At 40.0% G+C, this 25,633-nt stretch overlaps 1 protein-coding gene across 3 annotated transcripts in view; it reads right to left on the minus strand.

The window, feature by feature from the left end:
* The window catches only part of LOC6581276 (DNA-binding protein D-ETS-3), a 35,584-nt gene extending 9,951 nt beyond the window's left edge, over window positions 1-25,633 (minus strand). Inside the window, exons 1-6 of one of the 3 annotated variants that reach the window (XM_032731340.2) lie at window positions 24,692-25,633; window positions 21,082-21,375; window positions 20,621-21,024; window positions 17,839-17,988; window positions 3,773-3,823; window positions 674-733 (exon numbers count right to left, since the gene is read on the minus strand). In XM_032731340.2, the coding sequence (XP_032587231.2) occupies window positions 674-733; window positions 3,773-3,823; window positions 17,839-17,988; window positions 20,621-21,024; window positions 21,082-21,314 (898 nt within the window). In that variant the 5' untranslated portion in view covers window positions 21,315-21,375; window positions 24,692-25,633. Of the gene's footprint in view, window positions 1-673; window positions 734-3,772; window positions 3,824-3,960; window positions 4,674-17,838; window positions 17,989-20,620; window positions 21,025-21,081; window positions 21,376-24,691 lie in introns of those variants that run through there. The other 2 variants (XM_032731342.2, XM_032731341.2) reach the window with 2 other exon arrangements.

Consider the following 25,633-nt stretch of genomic DNA (forward strand, 5'->3'; position numbering starts at 1 on the left):
AAATGAACAGAAATAGAAACAGAGAACCAGAGAACCAGAAGAGCTGAAAAGCAAGCCAAGTTCTCGGCAGCCTCGTTGGAGTGCGTCTGGGGCTGCGCTCTAATTGAGAATCCTTTATGGCATTTGAATTGTTTCCATTACGCTTCAACTGCGGCTGCGACTGCGACTGAGGCTACGACTGCGAATACTTTTGTTTCCATTTCCATTTCGAGTGGCGTATTTAAGGTTTTGATTTGCGACAGTATTTTCTGAGGGTCTTTTTTTTTTGGACTACACTTTAAAGCAGCGGCGCGCGCTCTCGCTGAGAGTAGGGGTAAGTGTAAAGGGACGCTGGAGTGGACGGCATTGAGTGGAGGTATGTGTTTCAATACATTTGGAAGAGCAGTATTGAAAATAAAAAAAAAAAACCAACAACATCGAGTGCCCGAATTTCAAGTGGCTTTGGCAGCGTGCGCACAATTTCAATTGCGAAACTTTATTAGTGTTGGTAAACAGCCAACAGGCACTGTTTATATTTGAATTTGGGCTAAACAATGCGGCACGTGAGCTCAAGCACCTACTCTTAATATGCCTTTAATGCCGCAGCGACTCAAACCTTTGCTTTGTTTTGCATAAAAATATAACACTACACACACACACATATATATATACATAATTTATTTGATTTACTCACCAGGTTGCCGTAGTTGTGAGTGCGGATCATGTTTAATGCTCAAGGCATTCGAGCTGTAGCCTGAAAATATTACAAATGAATTTGAATAATATTAGAGCTCTGAGTGAGAAAGAGAGGCATATACATTAGCATACAAATAAAATGTTGAATATAGAGTACTGAATAAAGTTATAACTGAATGCATTTAATAGAGGTAGATCTTATCTATGCATGACTTTCTAAATTATAAGCGATTCTTAGGGAGATAGAGGTAAACTCCTGGCGTACGTGTGAATGTTCGCAGTTTGTATTAGTATTATCAGCATTATTATTAGTATTGCTATTAATACATATATGTATTAGTAGTTGTTTTTTGATAAAAATATAATATAGTATTAGTAATGCTATCATTATTTGTCTTAGTGGTTGTAAAAAATATTATATTAGTATTAGTATTGCTATAATTATAGATAGAGGTAAACTCTTAGCGTATGTGATGATGTTTGCATTTGTATTAGTATTATCAGCATTGGTATTAGTATTGCTATTAGTACATATATGTATTAGTAGGTGTTTTTGTATAAAAATATTATAATAGTATTAGTAATGCTATCATTATTTGTCTTAGTGATTGTAAAAAATATTACATTAGTATTAGTATTGCTATAATTATTTGGTTCAGTATCAGTATTATTATCAGCATTGGTATATTTATACTGCTATCAATGCCAGCATTCGCATTGGACTCTCTGATGAAAATGTAAATCTACTTGTTAAGCAATGCGATCAGTCGGGCTATTAATGTCTGGCTGTGTGTCTGTCTGTGCTGTAGTAAATCGCATTAGACTGCCCCAGGCTAGGCAGCCAGGCGTAAAGTCAACCAGTTGTCAGTTAATATTGTGATGCCCACAACACTTGTCATTTCGCACAATCAAAGGCATCAACTCAACCGCAGCACACAAACATTATCATAGTTCTGTCATCAAAGCAAATCAGAGCCAAAGGCTACACAGGAGAGGGAAGCTGCAAGAGCGACAGGGTGAGAAAGAGAGAGAGAGTGAGAGAGCGACTGTGATATGAGCAATGCGGCAGGCGTCGGGCTCTTTCATTTTAATGGAATATGATTGTATAGAAGGCAAAACAATGCCGCTGGCAATTCAATTTAAAATACGATGAGATCTCGACCAGAGCGGCAGATGGATGGAGAGAGAGAGAGAGAGAGTGCGAGAGCGGGAGAGGTGTGTCAAAAAGCGTTGAAAGTTGCGGCAAACTTCACGCTCCATACAAATTAAAGCCGCAGGCAAAGGACACAGGCGGGGGGCAAAGGACTCTTGCTACGGGCATGGCTCAGTGGTTATGCACCGCCCGCTGTTGTTTTCGTTGTCACTCATTGTGCAAAAGAATATATATATAAAAAAGTACAACAAAGCAAAGAGTGTGTGTGAGAGAGAGAGCGAGAGCGGGCACAACTTTTCTGTATGACATTTTTGGGTTTACGCTTTTGCGTAGCCACTCAACTGCGAAGAGCACAAAAGATGCCCGATTGCATTTGAGTGTGGGAGGCAGCGGCGGTGGCTCAGTGGTTGGGTGGTTGGGTGGCTGGTTAGCTTAGCCTGGGACACGCGCAGCGAAGCTGAAATTTTGTATTAAACACTTTTACAGTTTGTCGCCAAGATTTTAGCTCGAGGCTTGATGGAATATCGTCTCCTTTTATAATACATGTAATTTTAATTAAGCGCTATCACTAATGAGCAGACTCTGCTCACACACACACGCCCTCCTCCTCTGTCTCTCCCGCTCCCTCCCTCCATCTGTCTCTCTTTCTGCTTGCACGCTTCATTTAACAGCCGCACAGCCCTTTGACTGCCCCGACTGACTTGCTGATAGACAAGAACACGTGTAGGCAACACCTTTTCAATTTGTTCCCACCTTTTTTATTCATATTTCCATTCAATAGACTGAATAGCATTTTGCACGGTTCACTGAGTTCCCTTCATGTGTGTGTGTGTGTGTGTGTGCGCGCGCTGGCTGCTTTGCATGCTAATCAGCATCAGTGTGTAGCCATGTATTTATTTATTGGCTCTTCAAGTGCTCCTCGGTTGATTTGTGGCCAATAATTTGATGCCATTTTGACTGCCAACAAGTATCGAAGTTTTTAAGCAGATCTCTACTTCATTGGAGCGCAAACTTTAGCAAGTAGCAAAGTTTACGGATTAAGGATATAGGAATACTTAACGACAAGCCATAGAGTTATTTAGACTAAGGATAATCAATATTAAAATAAAAGTTTATATGAGTATAAATAAAACATCACCATCATCCAGCTCTTATCAATGTACCACTTATATTCACCAAATAATACTCAAAATCTATCGAGACATATGGTATTACGTATTACGTATTCTATGGAATGATAGACAATATAAATTAAATGGAAATTTGTTAGCCGATTAACTTAACTCAGTATTATTATATTATTATTATCTTTCAGCCTAATTCAATTTACTGAAACTGAATCATATGCCCATAACTTTTCCCATTTTGGCTCGTGACATGACAACGCTTCTCTAAGATTGCCGATATAAAAGACGGCATTGAAGGAACAGCTGAGATGATCATACTAAATTCAGGACGGTGTAAAATTTAAAATTTAAGTGTTATAATATACTTTTGTCTTCTTATGAGGAGTAAAGTAGGTTAGGAAGTTGATCAACTAAGGTTGCTTTTAGTACTCTCAAGACCCGATTGATGCACATGGATAAATAAATCATTATTGAAGTAAACACAAATTCCACATACTTTTTGAACAGACCCTGAAGATATATTACACACAGGAATATTAATATGATCTAATAAGTTTAAGATAAGGAAATCATTAAATGGAAAAACAAAAAATTTATATATCCTTTGGATACATAAGAGTACAAAGAAAACTGTTCAGACTTAAGACTTATTTTTTAAGCTAAAAACACTTTAACTTTTATTAAAAATATTTTAGTATGTACTTTGCTAACTCACAACTTCAGATTCGCTTTGCAATACTTGAATTTGATTATTTTTAGTTATTATATATATGCCAGTGCTTAATTATGATATTTTATTTATATTATCGTAGCTCACCTTGTGATTGTGTGGAGCTGTGGGAGCCCCACGACGATTTGTACGAGGAATCTGCAACAGAAGAGAAATTGCCAACGGTTAGAAAGAGGTAAGGGAAATGGAAAAGCTATGAATATAATGTGAAAATTCAACTATGTAAATGCTAAACTCGTTAGATAACTATGACTAGATATTTATTATTTATTTACTTGGATTCCATGTGGGATTGCCCATCACCGTTGGCCGGCTGGATTCACACATCGCCCACTCACCTGCGAAGAGCATTGAGAAATTGCTGAAGCTGCCTGTGGATCTCGACAAATAATCGGCGGATGATTTAATGTCCAGCATTGTGGATGGCAGCGACGCCGATTGCCGGCGGTGCAGCTGCTCCTTAGCTTCTTCCTCAACTATCACAAATGAGTGCCGAAATACACACGCACACTCAAATAAACAAACTCACACACACACGCACTCACACACGCACGCACACACTGGCCTGTCTAGTCAAGTGTTTGTTGTCCAATTGCCAATTTAATTTATTTAAAAAAAGTCAAAACGCGCGCGCGCTCCGGAAAACGGAACGGGAACGGGAACGGGAAAGGGAAAAGTGACGATCGGAACCGGTTACCGTTACCGGACACCTTCACTTCCGGGGCCGAAGCTAAACCCAAAATGCACTTTGGACACTGCTTTATATAGCTATATATGTATATGTATGTATGTATGTGTGTCAATCACGGTGTTTGTCTTCAGCTTTATGCACATATATACACATATACGCTTATAGATATCGCGTATACGCAGCGTAAATCACTTTCAGATGTGTTTGACTGCTGAAAACTGTGCGTCCGATCTGTGGCACGGCAGCGTAACAATTGATTCCATTCCGTCGTCAAATCGCGCATATCCTGGCATATCCTGGCACTGCCAGCCAGCCAGCCTGCAAGCCACGCAGCCAGCCAGCCAGCCAGCCAGGCAGCAGCGAGTCGAACAACCCCCTCGAACGAAAGGCGCAGGCTCGGCCAGTCGCATTGTGGGGGTGGTTGGGTGGTGGGTGGTTGCTGCTACTGCCACTGCTGCAGCTTTTGTGTATCTATCTGTCTGGCCTGCTGCTGTGCGTGTGCGTGTGCGTGTGTGTTGCTGACTCTGTTTGACGTGAGCGTCGCTGCTGTTGTCCTTTATGCTCGCCAGGATATACTTAGGCTATAATCCACACCAAAAGGCAGCCACCCCTTTTCCGCTCAAGCACCAATCAGCGTTGAGACAAGGTGTGGCCTAGCTCTCACTAACACATGCACACACTCACTCACTCACTCTCGCTCTCTCTCACACTCACACATATGCACACGCTTAAGTGAAAGCTTTTGCAAATGTTTTTTTTTTTTGAAGGCAAACATTTATACTTTTAAGTTATATTAGAAACTTCTACTATCGATCATCTACTACCGCCCTCCCCCCTCTCTCCCCCTCTCTTTCACGTTCACTATCCCTCTCTCTTTTTGGTAGGAGTTTACCGTTTCCACTTGAAATCAGCTACGCTGCAGTCAGCCCACGCGCGCTCTCTCTCACTCTGTCTCTCTCTCTCTCTCTCTCTCGCTTGCTCTCTGAGGCTCCACTATGATAGTGCTGCCTCGCTCTGTGGCGTTGTCCCTCTGCTGCTGCTGCTGCGACGGCGTCGGCTCCACTGAGAAGTGGCGTTGCCTTTTTAGTGGGTGACACGAAGCAACAAGGACGGATGTATTATCCACTTCCTTTTTCCTTCCACCAAACACAAGGATATTACCGTTTCGTCGCTCGCCCACATTGCGACTACACCCACAAATCCAACTTGGAGAAATTCAAGTGGGCGTGGGTGTGCATGCGTCTGTCTGTGTATGTGTCTATGTGTGTGTGTGTGTGTGTATGAGTGGGTGGCTTGCTGGGCTACACCTGAATACAATGCCAGCTGGCTCAGCTGGAGTGAGTGTTGGCCATTCAAGCCGCTTGCCAGGAGCTTGTGGCTCAAATCGACAATTGTGTTGTTGCGCCGCTGATTGCACAGTCTGCGCTGGCTGCGACGCTCACTGCGCTGCTGGCAGGGACGTCAGCTGCGCTTTAGCTCAAGTGCAATTTTACTTGCTGCCTTTCACAGCTCCGCTTCCAGCTATGCAAAATAACTGATATAGACACACACACACACACACACTCACATGCATACGCACCCACACACCCACTGTCCTTTGCCTGGCTTAATTAATTTTGGAGTTCATTGAAATTGTTTTTATTTTCCATTTTCTTTCTCTTTCTCTTTTTCCACTCTGTTCTTTCAGTTGCAAAACTCATTTCAGCTTTTTGCTAATCTAGCCGCTGGCCTCGCCTCGCCTCGACTGCTGCTAGGTGGGTGGCTAATTCACAGGCGTTAACATACAAATTGCAGCTGCTCACAGACACACACGCACGCACACACTTACACATGCATGGAATAGCGAAAGCTTTTGATAGTTTTTTATTTTTTTTTGTGCTGCTAAAAACAAATTTCGCTTTTTCGCAACTCAAGGCAATGTGTATCCTCATGAGTGTGTGTGTTCATGTGTGTGTATGCGTGTGTATATGTGTGCGTGTGTGTGTGTGCTGCCTTGCTTTGACAAGCAGTTATTTAATAAAACTTATCTGGAGAACGGCTTCAACTTTTGGCTTGATGGCAGCCATTTAACATCTGAGCTGCACTTGAGACAAGCGAGGGGCGCTCAAGCAGTTTGGGAAAAAAAACTAGAGATATGAGAAAATGTAGAAAAAAAAAATAAAACATATTATACCCTGATTTCCCATTTTCAATGGGTTCAGAGTATTAAAAATGATAATTAAAATATGATAAATGAACAAAATGAAAGTTAAATTTTATTATACCCTGAACCCATTTTCAATGGGAAATCAGGGTATAATGGTTTTGTTGAAATGTATGTAACAGGCAGAAGGAGGCGTGGCAGACCCCACAAAGTATATATATTCTTGATCAGGGCGACGAGCTGAGTTGATTTGGCCCTGTCCGTCTGTCTGTCCGTCTGTCCGTCCGTCCGTCTGTCCGTCTGTCCGTATGTATGAACGCGTCGATTTCAGAAGATATAAGAGCTAGAGACTTCAAATTTTTTTTAAAATGTTCGTAATTACAGCGCGCATATCAAGTTTATCATTAAAAATCGATAACTCATCCCGATCTTTTTTTATCGATAAAAAACCTTATCGAAAACCAGTTGTAAAATTATATCTTCTACACCTTTATTGCTAGAGTCTCCAAATTTTTAATATATGCCTATATGCAATTTATACAATTTCGGTTTTTGTTAAAATTTACCCCCCACCCTTAAATTCACCCCCTCACCCTCACTTTTGTAAAAAGCGTATTTCAAATACTAGAGACTTGTGCTTTGGCAATTACATGCATATCCATGTCATAATCATTATCTGAAAGTTTCATGAAGATCGTACGTCCACAAAAAAGTTATTAAGCAATTAAGTTCTCATAGTAAGCGCTCACTGCCGCCCATGCGTGTTTATGCTTGTGTGTGTATATGTATGTAATTGTTTGTGTATGTGTGTGTGTGTGTGTGTGTATGTGTTTATGTATGTGTGTGTATGTGTATGTATGCCTGTGTGTGCGTGCATGCGTGCGTGTGTGTGTGTGTGTGTGCGTGTTTCTTGTGTAAGCTGAAAGACGCGAAAAATTATTGAAGTAGCTATTACTCCAAGGGTTCAGGGGATCTCGTAGTCGTAGTTTTCATAGCTTCAATAGTATCACTGACCATATTTGGCTGTGAGACGTGGGCATAGCCGGCCGGACTGGCAAATAAAATACCCCCATCGGGTTGGTGTTACTATTGAAATTATATCCTGTACTTTGTATAGGCTTTTTATACCCTGAACCCATTGAAAATGGGAAATCAGGGTATAATGGTTTTGTTAAAAGTATGTAACAGGCAGAAGGAGGCGTGGCAGACCCCACAAAGTATATATATTCTTGATCAGGGCGACGAGCTAAGTCGATTTGGCCCTGTCCGTCTGTCTGTCCGTCCGTATGTATGAACGCGTCGATTTCAGAAGATATAAGAGCTAGAGACTTGAAATTTTTTTCCTAGGTCCGTGTATATCACGCGCATATCAAGTTTTTCTTTATATATCGATAACTACTCCCGATATTTTATTATCGATCAAAAACCTTATCGAAAGCTAGTTATTTAATTATATCTCCTACACCTTTAGAGCTAGAGCTTGAAAATTTTAAATGTAGACTTATATGTATTTTATATAATTTCGATTTTTGTTGTAATTTACCCCCCACCCCTATATCCACCCCCTCACCCTCACCTTTGTAAATTGCGTATTTCAAGTACTAGAGACATGAGCTTTGGAATGTACATACATTTTCACCATATAATTACGCCCTGAACCTTTCATTAAGATTGTACATATAGAAATTAAATTATTCAACAAATAAATTCTTATAATGTTACCTACACTACAGCGCAGCCCAAGCGCAGTTAGCAGAGCGCATTCTAATACGTGTATGTGTATGTATGTGTGTCGAAGAGAAGTGCAGACTGATTAGAATATCAGATTAGAGGGTTCAGGGTATCTCCTAGTCGAGCAGTCTCGACTAGAGTCTTCTTACTTGTTTATTTTTATTTTTATTTATTTATTTTTATACCCTGAACCCATTTTCAATGGGAAATCAGGGTATAATGGTTTTGTTGAAATGTATGTAACAGGGAGAAGGAGGCGTGGCAGACCCCACAAAGTATATATATTCTTGATCAGGGTGACGAGCTGAGTTGATTTGGCCCTGTCCGTCTGTCTGTCCGTCTGTCCGTCTGTCCGTCTGTCCGTCTGTCCGTATGTATGAACGCGTCGATTTCAGAAGATATAAGAGCTAGAGACTTCAAATTTTTTTTAAAATGTCCGTAATTACAGCGCGCATATCAAGTTTATCATTAAAAATCGATAACTCATCTCGATATTTTTTTATCGATAAAAACCCTTATCGAAACCCAGTTATAAAATTATATCTTCTACACCTTTATTGCTAGAGTCTCCAAATTTTTAATGTATGCTTATATGCAATTTATACAATTTCGGTTTTTGTTAAAATTTACCCCCCCACCTCTAAATTCACCCCCCTCACCCTCACTTTTGTAAAAAGCGTATTTCAAATACTAGAGACTTGTGCTTTGGCAATTACATGCATATTCATGTTATAATCATAATCTAAAAGTTTCATGAAGATCGTACGTCCATAAAAAAAGTTATTAAACAATTAAGTTCTCATAGTAAGCGCACACTGCAGCCCATGCGTGTTTATGCATGGTTGCTTGTGTGTGTATGTGTTTGTGTATGTGTGTGTGTATGTGTGTGTGTGTGTATGCGTTTGTGTATGTATGCGTGTGTGTGTGTATGTGTGTCTGTATGCGTGTGTGTGTATGTATGCCTGTGTTTGCGTACGTGCGTGTGTGTGTGTGTGCGTGTTTCTTGTGTAAGCTGAAAGTCGCGAAAAAGTATTGAAATATCTATTGCTCCAAGGGTTCAGGGGATCTCGTAGTCGAGCAGTCTCGACTAGAGCTTTCTTACTTTTTTTTTTTTATTTAATTTTTTTTTTTTTTTTTTTTTTTTTTTTGAGAGAAAAGAAAAAAATTTTTTTTTAAAATTAAGTTATTATTATTTATATATTAAAATTTAAAAATACAAATTTGTTTAATTATATATTAAAATTAAAAAATACAAATAAATGTAGTTCAGTCACCCAAACCGAAAGTCAAATTTTATCTTAAAATTATTTTTAGATAATAAAAATATAAAGAACTAAAAATATCAATATTTTACAGAAAAATTTTATAATTATAAAAATTTGATAATAATTTAAATTAATGATTAATAATATAATATCTGAATATTTTTAAGCCGAAGACATTTGTATGTATACAGACAGGCATAAATAAAGATTGACAGACATATTGACCTTGTGTCGGGCAGGCATATAACAAATATACCCCTTTCACTGCCTGAACGAGTATAAGACTTCTGCAGCTCTTCCTTTCAAAATGGCCTATCTAAGTTTCTTAGACTTTTTATATGCTAAATATAAATCATACTCTTTAAGCTTCCCTCGTAACTAAATACGTTTGTCTACAAGTGCGTGTGTGTGTGTAAGTGTGTATGTACGAACTCTTGCTAATGGAATCTAAAATGGCTAAATAGCAATTTGCTGTTCTTGGCAGGCAAAGGCAAAGGCGTAGCCGGGAGCCGTCTGAAGTAGACCAAATCCAGTTAAGTTGGCTAAAATGTTTGCGCCAACTGTATGTGCGTGTGAATGGCTGACTGTGTAGGTGTGCGCGTGTATGTGTGTGTTAGCTGTGCGAAATTTAGTTGGTATTTTAATTGCATTCATTATGTAATTTCATTTTCACGCTCTGTGGCGAAAACTTTAAATTAATTTCTTTTGTGGCGATGTTTCCGCCATTTTGCATGCAAAGCCAAAGCCCGTGCCGCCCCTCCTCCCCCCTCCCTCTCTCGCGCACTGGCGTCGCGGTTGCTAAGTCGCCAAAAGTGCCACGCCTACACGGTGTGGTGCGAGTCGAGGCGCTCTAATGCGTCATCTTAAGGCCAACCACCAGCGCCAAAGCCACGTCGAATGCATCGAAGGTTCGTGTTCCATTTGTTTGTGTGCAGCCAGAAGAAGTCAGCGGAGCGTCAAGACAAACATGACATGAAAATAGCGGGGGAAGGACGGGACAGGGCTGAGCGGGGGGCAGGGTGGTGCAGCGGCAGGCTAAGGTTGCTTGACAGTCAGCATATTGTCTGACTGGGGCAACCACCAACATTTGCAGTTAATAAGAAACGCAATCAACGCTGCGATTTGTTTTCTCAAGCTCAATAAAGCAACAGAGCGAAAGAGAGAGAGAGCGACAGAGAGACGTGTGGGAGGGAGGTAGAGAGGCAGAGTGAGATTGTAGCTAATATTACGCGCCTGTGTCTATGCAACAAAAACAAACTGCCTACAATAACAACAGCTAGGCGCTGCGCACGTGGCCTGTAATGACGTATGAATGATATAACACGCGACGGCACGTGGCCAACTGGACGACTGCCTGACTGACTGAGAGCGCTGCCTTTCCCTGCCTAGCCAAGTCGAGCCGAGCCCAGCCCAGCCCAGCCCAGCGGGCATGACAGGACGCGTTCTGCAGCTGGCCAGGACCATGGGCCGCACACTTGGAGTGATTGCTCCTTTCTTTGGCCAGCGTCGCAGCGACGACTGCTCATTTGGCCTGCAGCGTGATTTTTTTTTTTCACGCTGGTCGAAAATTGCGTATTATTCCAATAGGTAGTATAACGGAATATGTGTATGGAGTATATGAATAATATGACTTGTCATTATAATAATATATGCGCAGCTATATGGGAATGACAGCTACTTTGACTCTGACTCTGACTATAACTTTGACTTGGACTCTGATTCTGACTCTGGCTTTGATTTTGACTCTCACTCTGACTCTGACTCTGACTCTGACTCTGACTCTGACTCTGACTCTGACTCTGACTCTGACTCTGACTCTGACTCTGACTCTGACTCTGACTCTAAATCTGACACTGATTCTGACTCTAAGTCTGAGTCTGATTCTGACTCTGATTCTGACTGTAACTGAGAATCTGATTCTGATTCTGACTCTGAGTCTGACTCTGACTTTAATTTTGACTCTGACTGTGATTCTGACTTTGACTCTGACTCTAACTGTAACTCTGAATCTGACTCTGATTCTGATTTTACATTGCATAGCTCGTGAGATGTGGTTACTTATGTATTTTTGCTAACCAAAGGGGCGGTAACCTCTATAAAAATACCATAAATACCATAAATCAGCGATGAATGGACTTTCAATAATAGCAAATGTTAAGCAAAGGGGCGGAGTCATATCAATGGAAGCTGAACATTAGAAGAATGCTATTGTTATCGAAGAAACTGCTGGAGCAGACACTTGGGGTAGTAATGGATACACTTAAACAGCAAATTTGTAAGGAATACATGAGATAAAGGATAAGATGTTAACACAATTGAATATAATAATAATGGACTATTAAATACGGTTATTATAATATAGAACTTATAAAATGTTTAGCATTGACTGAAGAAAATAAATATTTCTTATATATTTATATATTTCTTTTTTTCATACAATTTCTCAGACCATCCTCGCTGAAAGAAATACTCGACGTTGTTAGACATTTCTCTACCATCCTACTTAAATAGTCTTCAAGACCAAACGACAGACTGAACTTTACTTTTTACGGCACTTTATGTCACAACTGTTAACTGTGAGAAATTTCTGCAGAGTTCTTATAATATTTACTTGACAAATACAATTAAGTTATCAAACTGTTATCAAAACTTCCCACAGAAGCCAAAAGTGAAAATTGTAATGAAAACAAATTAGGAAAACACGAAACCCAAAGAGACAATAAAAAAAGGAAAAGCATATTGTTAGTGCACCTTTTTTTTTTTTTTTTTTTTTGTCTATGCAAACAATGGGTGCTATAATTGCGCAATTGAAACTGGCTGGGAAAGGCGGTGGGTGTGGTGCGAGGGGTGGTTGAGCGGTGACTGGTGCGTGGTGTGTGGTACGCGACTCCGATTACCGTCGGTTAACTGCGGCGTTTGACTTGAAGTTGAATGTTTCACCTTTTTTTTTCGTTTTTGAAAGCTAACATATTCACACGCCAAATCTAGAGAAGGGACTCAAGGGCCAGTTGACAAGCAACAGCAAACAAACAATTAACAGACGACCTACACAGGGGCAGAGAGAGGGTGCTGCAGGCAACAAGGGGTTGAGCTGAGGTTGAGGTTGAGGCTCACATTCCCGTTCACGTGGCATTGCAGTCATAAATAACAACACGGCTTGACTCGTGCGACTGTCAATTGGCTCGATTGACTTTTAGGCCATTATTTAGCTCTCACGCTAGCCAGCCCATTCGCAAAGACCCACTCGCAATCCCAGTCGCTCAGTCTATTAGAGCTTGAGAAAAGCGAGCCGCAAATAGAAATAAAAAGTGCAACACACAATAAATTGCTAAAGTCGTAGCTCATAAATTCAATTGACAACTAAATTGCAGTCCGCTTTTGGCCAACCGGAGACGCTTCGACACGGCCACCTCCGGCTCTGGCTGCGCTCCGTTTCCGGCGGTAGGTGCAAACGACAACGTTGCCAGAGTGCGAGCCGTAGTCGTCGCCGTCGTCGTCGTCGCTGCCGCCATCCTCATCCTCATCGTCGCCGTCGCCGTCGTCGTCGTTTCTAAACTTTGCAAGTGCGCGTGATTTTTGATATTTCATGTCGGAAGCGGGTCATTTTCAGCGGCATAAATCACAATGGGCCCGCAGCGGAAACGACCTGTTGCCGTACCTTCTCTCTTACACACTCTATCTCTCTCTCTCTCTCGCTCTCTGTCTCTCTGTCCCTAACTCTCTTTCACTCTCGCGCATTGCACCTCTCTCCCTATCTGCTTCTACCTATGTTTCTCGAACTGTTTTTTGTATTCTTCATATGGTATATTCCACATACTAGGCGGAAGGCTACAGGCTATAAAGTATATGTATTTGTATATATTTATATTAACGAAAATAAAGATAAAAATAATAATAACATGTAAAAATGCAAATAATAATATTAATAATATTACTAAAAATAAATATAAGCATACTTATGATAATAATATTTTTGATACTGATAATAATACTAACGAAATAAGGATAATAAAGAAAACTGTACTCATTGATGATAATAATAATGGAATTATGATAATAATTAGACAAACTGTAAAGATGACAATGACAATGAGAAAGATCATAATTTTTAATGATGATAATAAAAGTGATAAAAATTAGACAAATTAAGACTAATAATTGTAGAAGAATGGCAATTGACAGTATGTTCATAATAAACAGAAAAATAAAATAATTAACAATTACGACCATGATTAAGATGACAATTGCAATGCCAATAATTTAACTCATTCTTATGCCAATCAACTCTTAAAACAAAAGGTATCTCCCAGTCAAGCATTGCCGATCCACTTGACTTTTAATTGATTTTAAAGTTTTGTTTTTTCTTACGTAGAAGTTGCCTTAAGCAAATTGTTATTATCGCAGGGCGAAATCAATTGCACAACTAAATTAGCAACATTTTCCAGCTTGTTGCCGTCATCGACATTATTATCGACAACTACAACAAGCAGTTCGGGAGGGAGAGGGAGCGCGTGGAGCGGGTGGCCATAACAATAACAACAATGAATTGATTTATGAGCAACTCGTGCAGCTCAACAAATCTCAGGGGGTTGCCATAATGACTATGCTGGGAGTTAAGTGAACCGCGAAAAGGGCCATGAATAAAAATATTTGGACATCAATAGAAGCGCGCACACAGACACGCACACACACACTCACACATGCGAATGTACAGCGACACGTAGCATGGGAAAAAGTTTTTCGAGCGCTTGAACTTTTGTAAACCAGGCCAAGTCATGCTCAAAAAAAAAAAACAAAAAAATATTTTGAAAAATTAGAGGGGTTGATGGGGCATTGTCTAGCAGCGAGTGTGCAGTCCTATGAGAAGTCCTTGCAAAAATTTTAAGCACTCTAATTTATGTCTAAGCCCAGACGATTAGCATACAATTATCAAGAAACAGTTCGCATGAGCAAAAAGTGAGAAAAAGACAAAAAGTAAAGCTAAAGACAATTTGTGAACAGCGATCGATACTCTGAATCTACATATACGAATCCACATATACCAAAAAGTTATGTCAGCTAGGCATTTACTAATGTCTGGATTATGCATTGTATATAGCCAACTCTTCTGTTTCTTCTGTTTGCTGCCATATCAAGATATATAATATTTAGACTAATGCTTTTCTCTCTATATATAAATTTAATAAACTTAGCTATAAGGTGAGATACGGAATTTGGAATCTTCAAGTATTATAATGATTTGAGATTGAGGCAGATGTATGAACTGAACGAACGGACTGACACACTGACAGAGAAAGTATCGAACGGATAGTTAGCCATGGCCAGATGGATTCAATGCCTTACCCTGATCAAATATATTAATAACTTATTAGTCGACCTTCTTCTGCTGCATTTTTAAGAAATTCTGGCTATTCAAATAGATTATTTAAAGTATATATTCATTTTGTATTTAATAATTTAAACATTTGATTATTAGTTCATAGTTTTCTCAGACTACCCTCGGTACAGCTACAGCTACAGCTTATTGATGTTAATCAAGATATGGGCTTTATGTCAGACTCGCTTCCTACTGTCTGTTACACACACAGACCTTTACGGCCCGCCTTATCCACTGCATTCATGGCGAGGCTTCATTCCATTTCTTTTTTTTTTTTATACATTTCATTTTTTGTAACATTTAAAAAATATGAAGCGCATAAATTGAAGGCGCAGCGCGTTAGCGCGCGAAGCTGTCAAAAGGGACGCGAGGCAGAAGAAGAAGATGAAGCAGAAGCAGAAGCAGAGCTCGCTGGCGCTACGGCTGCCAGTGTTGCCAACTGTCGCACAGTTGGCACAGGCAAACATTTTCAATTTATTTTCACAGCCTGAAACAATTACGAAAGCACAAGCTAAAAAAAATAGCAGAGAACGAACAGAATTACAAACTGTGCGCAAATGAAATCAGAAATTAAATTTCAAGTGAGCAAAACATACGGCGCCAAGGGGAAGAAGGGTAGGAGGGAGGGGGGAGGGGTTGGCGACAGGGGTTGGGTTTTGGTGTTTCACAATGTGACAACGTGTCGCAGCTTTGTGGGCGTTATCCGTTATATGTGTGTGGGTGTGGCTGCACCCGCTGAGTGTTAAGCGCCTGGATGGGGGTCTAATGTTCAGAGATTATGAGATTACGTTGGAATATTTGATGAGAGATGCGCGATAGGAGAATGTCAAAATGCTCGAGTACTTGAAATTATTTCATTAAATGGAATTAGAAAATATATACTATATTTCAGATTTACACTATGACTATTGCAGTTGTAATTATATTTGCGCTTTCGTGAAACGAGAAATCTGAGAGAAATTCATATATATTCGCATATAAGAAGCGCTACATTTTATCTGTAGACTGTATTTCTTTAAGTATTAACTACGGTAAGATAAATATAAGACAAACTAAAGTCAATTCTTTTCAACTGAACATCATAGGAGTGCTCTCGAGCATTCTTTATGCATAGCTTAAAAATATAAATATATACAAACTAAAAAACAAATATATTAATATATTTGCTTAAAATAATTGAAATTTTATGAAAAGTGTTTCACTTTAATAACTAATATACACAGCTTCATTAGAGGCAATCGAAGAAGTTATAATTGAAATTAAACTTCCTCTATATATCTCTCGCCCTCTCTCAATCTTCCTTTTCAAAACTTTTGCCATTCACCAATCTCTGTCTCTATGCTTCTAAGTATCTTTCTATCTCTCTCTCTCTCTATGTCGCTATTTCTTATTTTTGCTATCTCTCTCTCTCTCTCTTTCATTCCTTCCCTTCTCTTTCATTCTATCTTAACATTAATTTTCTGGCTCTGCCTATTTCTCTTTTCGTCTCTCGATCTTTACCTATGTGTCCCTATTTTCCTCTTCTTCTCCCTGCCCCTCTTATTCTATTTCTCTTAATTTCTCTCTCTCTCTCTCTCTCTCTCTCTCTCTCTCTCTCTCTCTTAGTCTTTGTGCTTCTCTCTCTTTTCAATCTACTTTATTAGCCCCTTTTCAATACGGTCCCTCTTTCACTCCCCCGTCCCTACTTATTTTACCTCATAAATATTTAAATTAATTAAGCAATAATCGCAGGCAATACAAATAATCACAGTTTATTTGTTTTATCTAACCCAAAATGAAGTGCGCCACTTCTCAGTTGCCAATGCCAAATCAGTATATCTCACACTTTCGATTGAGCTACCAGCTACCCTTCTGCTGCACCCCTCACCCCATCCCTCTTTAGCTACGCTGTCAACGACGCGTGCGCCCTAATGCGCTTCACATAACATTTTGATCATTTTATGATCTGTCGATTAGCCTCATTGTTGTTGAGTTCATCCCCCTCTCCTCCCGCTCACCCTCTGCTCATCCAGCTATCTATGCCAATGGGGTTGCCTTCCGTGTGACTGTCACTGTGACTGTGTGTGTTTGTGTGTGTGTTGTTGGCAACACGCTTAATAGGATTAGCGCTGAAGAGCACTTAAGAGTCAAATTATCAACGGCTGGCAGCGCTGGCGCTGCCCAAATTGTTTTGACTGTTGCGTTTTGTATGTTTACAGTGGCCATAGACTATGACGATTGTTTGCCCAACTTTCCCACAAGGCTGTCAAGCGCCGGCTCGAGATTACTGCAGATTGCAGGCATCAAAGTCAAGTGGTGCTTGCAATAGAGACATTACGGTAAGCCTCATTGTTCCCAATAGTTCACATGAGACCGTCCTTCACCATGGGTGCATTAAAGGTAGTCTATTGCTTGATGAGATATGCTTGACTAGGTGGAACTTATGGACAGTGAATTACAGGAACTGTTTAAGCACTAAATGGAGGCAGACATAAGTTTTTATTTGATTTACAATGCATAAATCAAGCACTGTACAGCACTGTGAATTTATATACCCTTACAATACTTAAGACTTTTCAACACTATATTACAAATCATTTTATTGCTCTGATTAAAAAAGGTGGCAGTACTGCATATAATGCCAAATAGTAATTGATTAACTGATAATTGATTTTCATTTACTTTAATTTAATTTAATTTCAATAATTTGCTAGTAAAGTCTATATAACAAAAATAGAAATATAAAATAATTATACAGAAATATAGCGACCCAGTCAGCAGTTTGACAGCGCCATCTATTGTCGCGTAGCTGTCAACTGCGCGTGCAGTTTGTCACTGGTTTTTGTCTCAGCTAAATGAAAGCTGTCAAAGCTCACAGGATTGACAGGCGACAGGCGACACTTGAAGCCAACTTCAACATAGTCTTGGGCTATATATAAACTATATATTCATGCAACTGATACTTACAGAGTGAATTGCTGGCATTGTTGTTGTTGTTGGTGTTGCTGCCGCTGCTGCTGCTGCTTTTGCCATGGCTGGACGCAGAGGCTGCTGCGCTGGAGGACGAGGCGGCGACAGCATGCGAGGACGATGTAGCGCAATCCAGTGAGGATTTCTCTGTATGAAAAATGAGCAAAATATAACAAACAAAACAAATTTTAATTGCAATGCAGCACAAATTTGCACGCGTCGGCATTCGACATGGCGTGGATAGCGAGAGCGAGAGCGAGAGGGAGACAGAGAAAGGCAAAGTGCGCGAGCTAGAAATGGGCCAAGTCATAAATCTCAGCATAGATAACTACCCGTTTATTTATTACCCAAATTATGGTTGGCTGAGAGTCGGCGCGCGCTATGCCCCGACCCGACCCACCAGCCAGTCGACCAGCCGACCAGTCGACCAGCCGACCATGACGTGGCTGACACGCAACGGCGCTCCGCTCAGCAGCAGCACCAGACGGGGGCAGAGCACTCACAGCAGCAGCAACAGCCACCCTCTCTTTCAGCCGGACAGAGCCTGTGAACCGCAAACGATATAATCGCGAGGGTTGTCACTTCTCAGAGCCGACATCAACCAGCAGCAAAAGCAACGACAGCAGCCGTAGCCGTGTTTAATTGCCGTAAATCTTTGTTTGATGTAAACAACAATAAGCATAGGTCGTACCATTCGCAACGCTTTCCAATTGAAATGTCAATGCGAATCCTGATGACCATATCTGATAATAGCCGAGACTAAAATTTGCATCCATGTAGCGCGTGTGGGAACGTGACTGTGTCATAATTGAGCCTCGAGGGATAAGCTAATGGAAATGGATATGGGACAAGGCGAGAGCACAAAATTGGTGAATTGATATAAAGGTATATATCAAATCTGAATTCTTATAAATGGATAAATGGATTCTTATGTTTAGCGAGTATTTTTGAGCCAAGTGCTCAAACTGAGATTTCTTCCATAAAATCTAAACTTCATTTTTGAGCTCAAGTTTTTGCGGTATACGGTTTGTTTCTATATATACATTTCTATGTTATATATGTATAATGATCTTATGGCATTATACAAGATGGGAAGTGTAATTATCTTTTATGTGCTTTGTAAGCCAAACGGCTCTGGAGCAAAAAATAATGAGTTACGCATGACAAAGTTCTTTTATGCGACAGCAGCAGAGCAGAAGGCACAAAGTTGACAGCAAAGCTCATAAAGAGAGAAAAGAGATAGGGACAGACAGGCAGAAAGGGACAGAGAGCGTGTGAGAGTGGGAGCAAGAGAGCTATGCAGCCTTTAAGAGACAACTGAAAAGGATTCATTGCATAGATTTGCTTAAGGCAGAGTTCGAGTCGGCGGCAGCAAACGGCCATTTTGGTTCACCCTAAAAACCAGCCAGAAATGGACTCGCCCGCTTGTCATATTGAATTCCGGCTTACAAAGCCAAGGCGATTAAAAAGTCAACCAAGAAAAAAAAAAAAAAAAAAAAACAATACAAATAAAAAGAAATACGAGAGTAGGAAAGAAAATTTCTTATATAAAATTTCTTTCGATATAAATGCTGAAGCAGAACAACATAGACAGAGGCGGCATAACAAATTCTAGCCAGGCACGCGATGATATTACTGTGGACAGTGCATTTTTGATGTTTCTATTCGCCTCCTGCCCCAGCTCCTGCCCCTGCCTCTCCTTCCTCCTTCGCGCTGGCCACATTATAAGCCACATCCGTTGCGCCGGCTTAAATTGATAAACAGTTTGGGTTTGAGTCAACAGCGAAGACCTTGACGTTTATATGGATAATTCAATTTGGCTTTTTATACCAAACGCTCCGTTCCTTGTTTTGGCTAAAACAAAAATGGCCTTTAGCCGCCTTTTTTTCGCCATTTCTGTGGGTGGTTTTTATGTTTGGACACTGGTCAACATATGTTGCCCGAATGTGTTTAAATAAATACGCGAAAATTGTTCACTTTTGCAAGAGAAACAACTTTTTTTTTCTTTTTTTGCTTTTGGCTTTGCTTTGGTAGCTTCGCTGGCGGAAGCGCAGGATTTGTTTTTCCGCCATTTCGCTGACATTTGTGTTAGACCATGGCGAGAGAAGGTCAGTGGGCTGCTGGTGGGTGAGCTTATCGGGTGGGTCAAACGCCGCTATACAAGCTGCCAGCATGGTATTTGGCTGGCTTTACGAGCGGCTATCATATGCCTCGAACAATTTGGATTATCTTTATTATCGGAAAACATATTGAGAGCATGAGAAATCTATGCTTTGCAGAGTTAAATGGGTACATATAGGACCTTGCTGCCATGAAAATGGCAGATCGGATTGTGTATGTTTCTTAGATTTGATTATTAAATGAAGATTTCTGATGAACCTCTACCAGAAAGCAATAGAAAGTCTTTATTTGATATAGGAATAGAAATTCCTTCTTTACCAACTATTCATTATAGAATGTAGACAAAAGTACGCCTCCATCCATATAGACCATATAGTGTATATTTATATACATATTTTATATTGAATCTTTACTTGTTTCTAGCTGTATATAGCGATAGCTGAATATGTTCATATAGGGGAACGGATCGTGCAGTACTAGATCATTCGATGTAGATCAATCGATATAGATACACAAGGCCAAAAGAATGCTTCAGCAACAATATTCTTAAGGATTCAATCTATTATACACATTGACATATAAAGATCTTAAAGAATCAAATTAAAGATAGAAAGTATAATTCGATATATTATCGACTATTATTTCAAGCGACTCTTACCTGTTCGCACTTTGTGCTCCACATGCGAGGTGGTTGACGCTGACAGCGCCGGTGGCAACGAGGGCGAACTGGCCACCACATCCAAGCTGGAGGCTGACAGCTGGCCCGCGCTGGACGTGATGACTCCGTGCTGGGTGCCCGCTGGCGAGCAGCCCGAGGGGGGCTGCAGTGTATCGAGGCGGTGTCGCTGCACGCTGCTGCCAAGTACGCCGACGCCGACGCTGCTGCTGCTGCTTACGGTGTTGTAATTAAGCACGCCCACGCCCACGCCCACACCCACACCGACGCCCACGCCAGCGCCCGCATTATGTGAGAGACCCAAACAATTGCCAGCTCCACTGCCATTCTGCATGGCGGGCAGCGTGTCCAGCGTGTCGCTCAGCCGCTGGCTGGAGTAGATGTCGCTATATAAATGAAACCTATAGTACATATAGCATTAAGATCTTATATGGAGTTCTCACCTGAAGGCGCTGCTGGCACCAAAGAAACTGCTGCGATCCTGCAGCGCCGCCTTGGCCTTCTCCACGCTCTGCTTCAGCTGCTCGAACGTCGACTGATGGAAGCGATATGAGGTCCAGTCCGGCGAGCACTGGCCCAGGGTCAGGCAATCCTCCGTCTTCACCTGGGCGAGCGTCGGCGGTGACACGCGCTTCAAGTCCAGCGCCGTTTGATACGAACACGAATTCTCGTACATGGCGCGACCCTCCGAAGCGTCAACGGCTACTTGTTGGTGAACCAATGGATTCCACTTGACTCTATAATATATAGAAATTGAGATACGAAATGGGACTTGAGTTTATGTACATTTATATATGCATGATAATATAAGTTAAAAATTTAAAAGGTGTTGTCGGAAGAGAGGCAGAAGTTTGGTGAGAGGAGTACAGTAGAAGAGAAGCTCTGGGAGAGCCGATTAGACGACAGTAAGAAGATGTTGGCAGAGAGCAGCTCAAGCGTAGAAAGAGCAGAACCGAACATGTGTTGCAATTGCTGATAGACAGGCAGAAGCTTACAGAGAGGGGAAGAAGAGCTATGGCGATGTCTAGAACAGACTTTTGAAAACCTTATTAAGGTTTTAATATAAATTATTTCACCTCAACATTTTTCAAGATTTTTTTATAGAAAAATAGTTAATTTATCATTTAATTCATAATTTATTTCGGATTTTTATTATTTAGATTTTCAGTCCAATATTTAATAAAGAGTTTTCAATATGTAAATTTTCAAGTTAAAATTTCTTTCAAAACTTTTATACTTGGATATATCCAAGAATAAATATAAAATTAGTTTATATTAGTTATATTTAATCGATTAGCTATAAATAAAAATGTTATCAGAACATGCATTCATTGACTTTGAATTTCTCGAGAAATGCCCATATACAATAATAAATTTCCTCCCAATTGTTATTACATTTATAGTTAAAATATTTGTGGCTAAAAAATAAAATTAATTTTCAAGCAATTTTACATTGAATTTTTTATTTAAACCAAAGAAAAATAAAATTCTGCGCCAATTGAAGTTTAATGAGTGACTCAAATTTATGAATATCAATAATATTTTTCTGAGTGTAAACGTCTGCATGTATATACATTTATACATAAGCATATGTATAGGTTCATGCACATATCTATGCCTGATAATAAGCACATAAATCAGAGTTGGAATAGCCCGCAATTAATGACTGCAATTTCAAAATGTTTCACAAAATGCAGCTCAGAGCTATTACACTAGCCAACATAATTAGTAGAGCTCGTTGGAAGTGTGTGTTTCTGTGTGTGTGTATATAGTCTAAGATATGTGCACAACAAGCATAATTATCTGTGTGTTGGGCATTATTTATGAAGCGGCGCAGGGCAACGCTGCGTATGAGCGTTATGCGTGGGCGGGCGGCCATTTGAGCGTATATTTTCTAATGGCTAGCTATTGTATTATAGTCAGTGTATATGAGTGTGCTGTGTGCGTGTGTTGTTGTTGTTATTGTTGTTGTCGTTACTGTGCTGCATGCCATGCAAATTTTTGCACTCTGCCTTCATCGGAAGTTGCTGAATTTTGATTTATGCCAACGAAATTTATGCTACAGCAACGGCAGGAGCAGGAGAAGGAGCAGGAGCAGGAGCAAGGCTTCAATTTCATTTTGCAACGCACTTTCTGACAGCTTTAAGGCAACAACAGCAACAACAACAACCACAGCAACAATTTCGCTTATCAGCTGCAGCCGCATCTAGTGAAACATCATCAGGCAGCAGACATTATAAACGGCCCGCACACGCCTTGTTTATTATTTATCATTGTGTTTGCTGTTTGGCAAGCAAATTGCGCGTTTGCCAATAGAGCAGCAAGGACACGGCGAAGGACAACCATTTGCTGCCATTTTGAAGTTATCACACACAGAGGCGAGAGAGAGAGAGAGAGAGAGAGAGAGAGAGCGAGCGAGTGAGCGAACGCACGCCGGAAATACGCGCAGGATGCCGGGAAGCTGCGTTGATGATGGTTAGCTGAGAAGTTGTGAAGCTGAGCAGGGCGGCCGCGTGGCTGCATAAAAAGCGAAAGAAAAACACGAGACACACACACGCGCACAGGCACACTTTGCATACATACATATACATGTGGATGTATGTGTGTGTGTATCTGGCTAATGACATAATGCTCGTGTTGCTGCTTTTAATTAACAGGATGAGGACACACGCGCCGTGGCTGTGGCACTTTAATGGCTTGTAAGATTTTACCTATCAGCTACATTTAATGGCCTTACAGCTGTGCCGCTGGGCGCCCAAGGGGGCGTGGCCACTTAACACTTAGTTATACTGAAGATTTGTTAAGGGCAACAGCAGCCGACGGCGTTGGCTATCGAAGCTGTGGAATATTTTGAGTTGATAATTGTACAGCAGTCAGTGGAGGCAGTGATAGAATCCTAGCAAGGATTCGTAAAGATTCGAAATACATTTAAAAGGATAAATCAATATATATTGGAATTAGCAAACTTTCTACTCTGTGAAATTGGTGTGGAAAGTTTTGACTAAAATTTATTAAAATAATTATCATATTTTCAATATTTAGTTATATTATTTTTATTACATTTTAACCAAAACCATGAGAAACTATAAATATTTTACAAAATACTTTAAATATTTTATATAATTGCCTAAAAATAATTCACAATGAATGTACAATAATAAGCGAATTTCTCACGGTATTGTTTAAAGCTGTTTAATGTAAATTCAAGGTAAATATTTCCTATCCAGATTAAAAGCTTGTATATGTATATAATTGTTTTTAGTAGTTTATATTTAAATATTTTCTCGCACGGTTTGATCAGCGGGGATTAGAATACCTCCAGAGCTAGTCACAGCTTGCCCCAAGAGGCGACGATTGAAGACATAGCAGTCTATATTATCAGTAGGATTGGACAGTATTCGAGGAGTAATATTATGATTTAAGTCAGTGTGATGGACTGATACATATACAACTATCCTACGTTCCTTCATTATTACTTATAGCCAAATAGTCAAATATTACTTATTGTCTAATGCTTGGCTATTTGACAGAACCATGAATCTGTACATACTTTTACTTTTTGAGGTCTTCAATTACACTTAAGACACTGTTAAATGAAATAAAGTCGTGATTACCTCAAACCTTCTTGGACATAAGTGAAACAAACAGGCGAAAAAGAGTAGTATAGGAAAACTAACTGATGCAATTGGAAAACTTGATTTAAATTCATTTCATTCATTCATTCATTTCATTAAGTATGGAAAGCAAATATAAATAGCTCATAAATTTATCTCTCCATTAAAGCTCAAACAAATTAGCTTAACTTATTGCCAAAAGAATTGCTCTATGTATGTATATAAAATTTAAAATAAAATTATTATAATATACAAAATTATTATATTAATATAAGGGAATAAAATAGTGATAATAATGAAAATATTAATTGTTTATGAATCTGTACACATGTACATATCACTCATACATGCATATCAGACAAACTAGTTAATAACCTTTAAAGTAACAAGAGGAAAGAGGCATTTCAAATTATTAATCCATTCTTTGCACTTAACTCACCTCAGGATTATGCTGGTTTCTTAGTTGAAGTTTATCCAAAAATTGTCAAATTTTAAATTCTTGTATATGTTTTTTAAGTAAAACACTTGAAGTCGATTTATAATTTATTACGATTGCAATTAAATCACTTTCTGTTTCAATGGCTTTCCTTTTAATGGACTCAAGACTTCACTTCACTTCGGTTCACTTCACGTCCGTTGGCGGCATTTTGTTTTGTGTGTGTGTTTTTATTGCCGTTTACCGTTACATTTGGCAAAGCGGAAACGAAATTATTGTCCAAAATGGCGACGGATGTGCGGCAAGCGAACGAGTTGCGGACTGATGAAGGCGCAGCAGGAGCAGGAATGGGAAGAGAAGGAGCAGGAGCTGCAAAAGGAGCCAAAGGTGGGGAGCACTAAAAATAGGGACTACGCAAATTGTTTGTTTAGTTTGTTGCAGTTGTTGTTGCTATTGCTCACTGTCGTTGTTGTTGTTGTTGTTGTTATTGTAGCGGATATGCACGGAAATTTGTCAGTGCGAAAGGGACGAAACGCCGTCGGTGACCGTCGCAACGCGTCCCTTAAGCATTGCCGTAAGGACACTTTCCAGGGCAGAGCGCGCGCTTGGCCAACAAAATCAAAAGTAAAATTTCAATAATTTCCGCACAACAAAATTTCCCACACACACACACGGTGGGATGGAGGAGGAGTGTGTGCCACGCCTACTACGAGCAACAAGCAAATTGTATGTGTGTCTACTTTTTTTTTTGTATTTTATATTTGCTCTGTTTTTATTTGTGGCAGAGTTTTTATTTTTGTTTTGTCCTCTTGGTCAGAGACGAGTTTGGACAGGCCGTGCAACGTGTGGCCGACGAATCCTTAACCGCAAAAGTACCGTTATTATCCTTGGTGCTCCGCGACGTGTTCGTAACGGTAACGCGCACTCCAACTTAATGTGTATGTC

The sequence above is a fragment of the Drosophila mojavensis genome, unplaced genomic scaffold (assembly GCF_018153725.1).
Source record: "Drosophila mojavensis isolate 15081-1352.22 unplaced genomic scaffold, ASM1815372v1 contig_74, whole genome shotgun sequence".
In the NCBI taxonomy this organism is placed as follows: Eukaryota; Metazoa; Arthropoda; class Insecta; order Diptera; family Drosophilidae; genus Drosophila; species Drosophila mojavensis.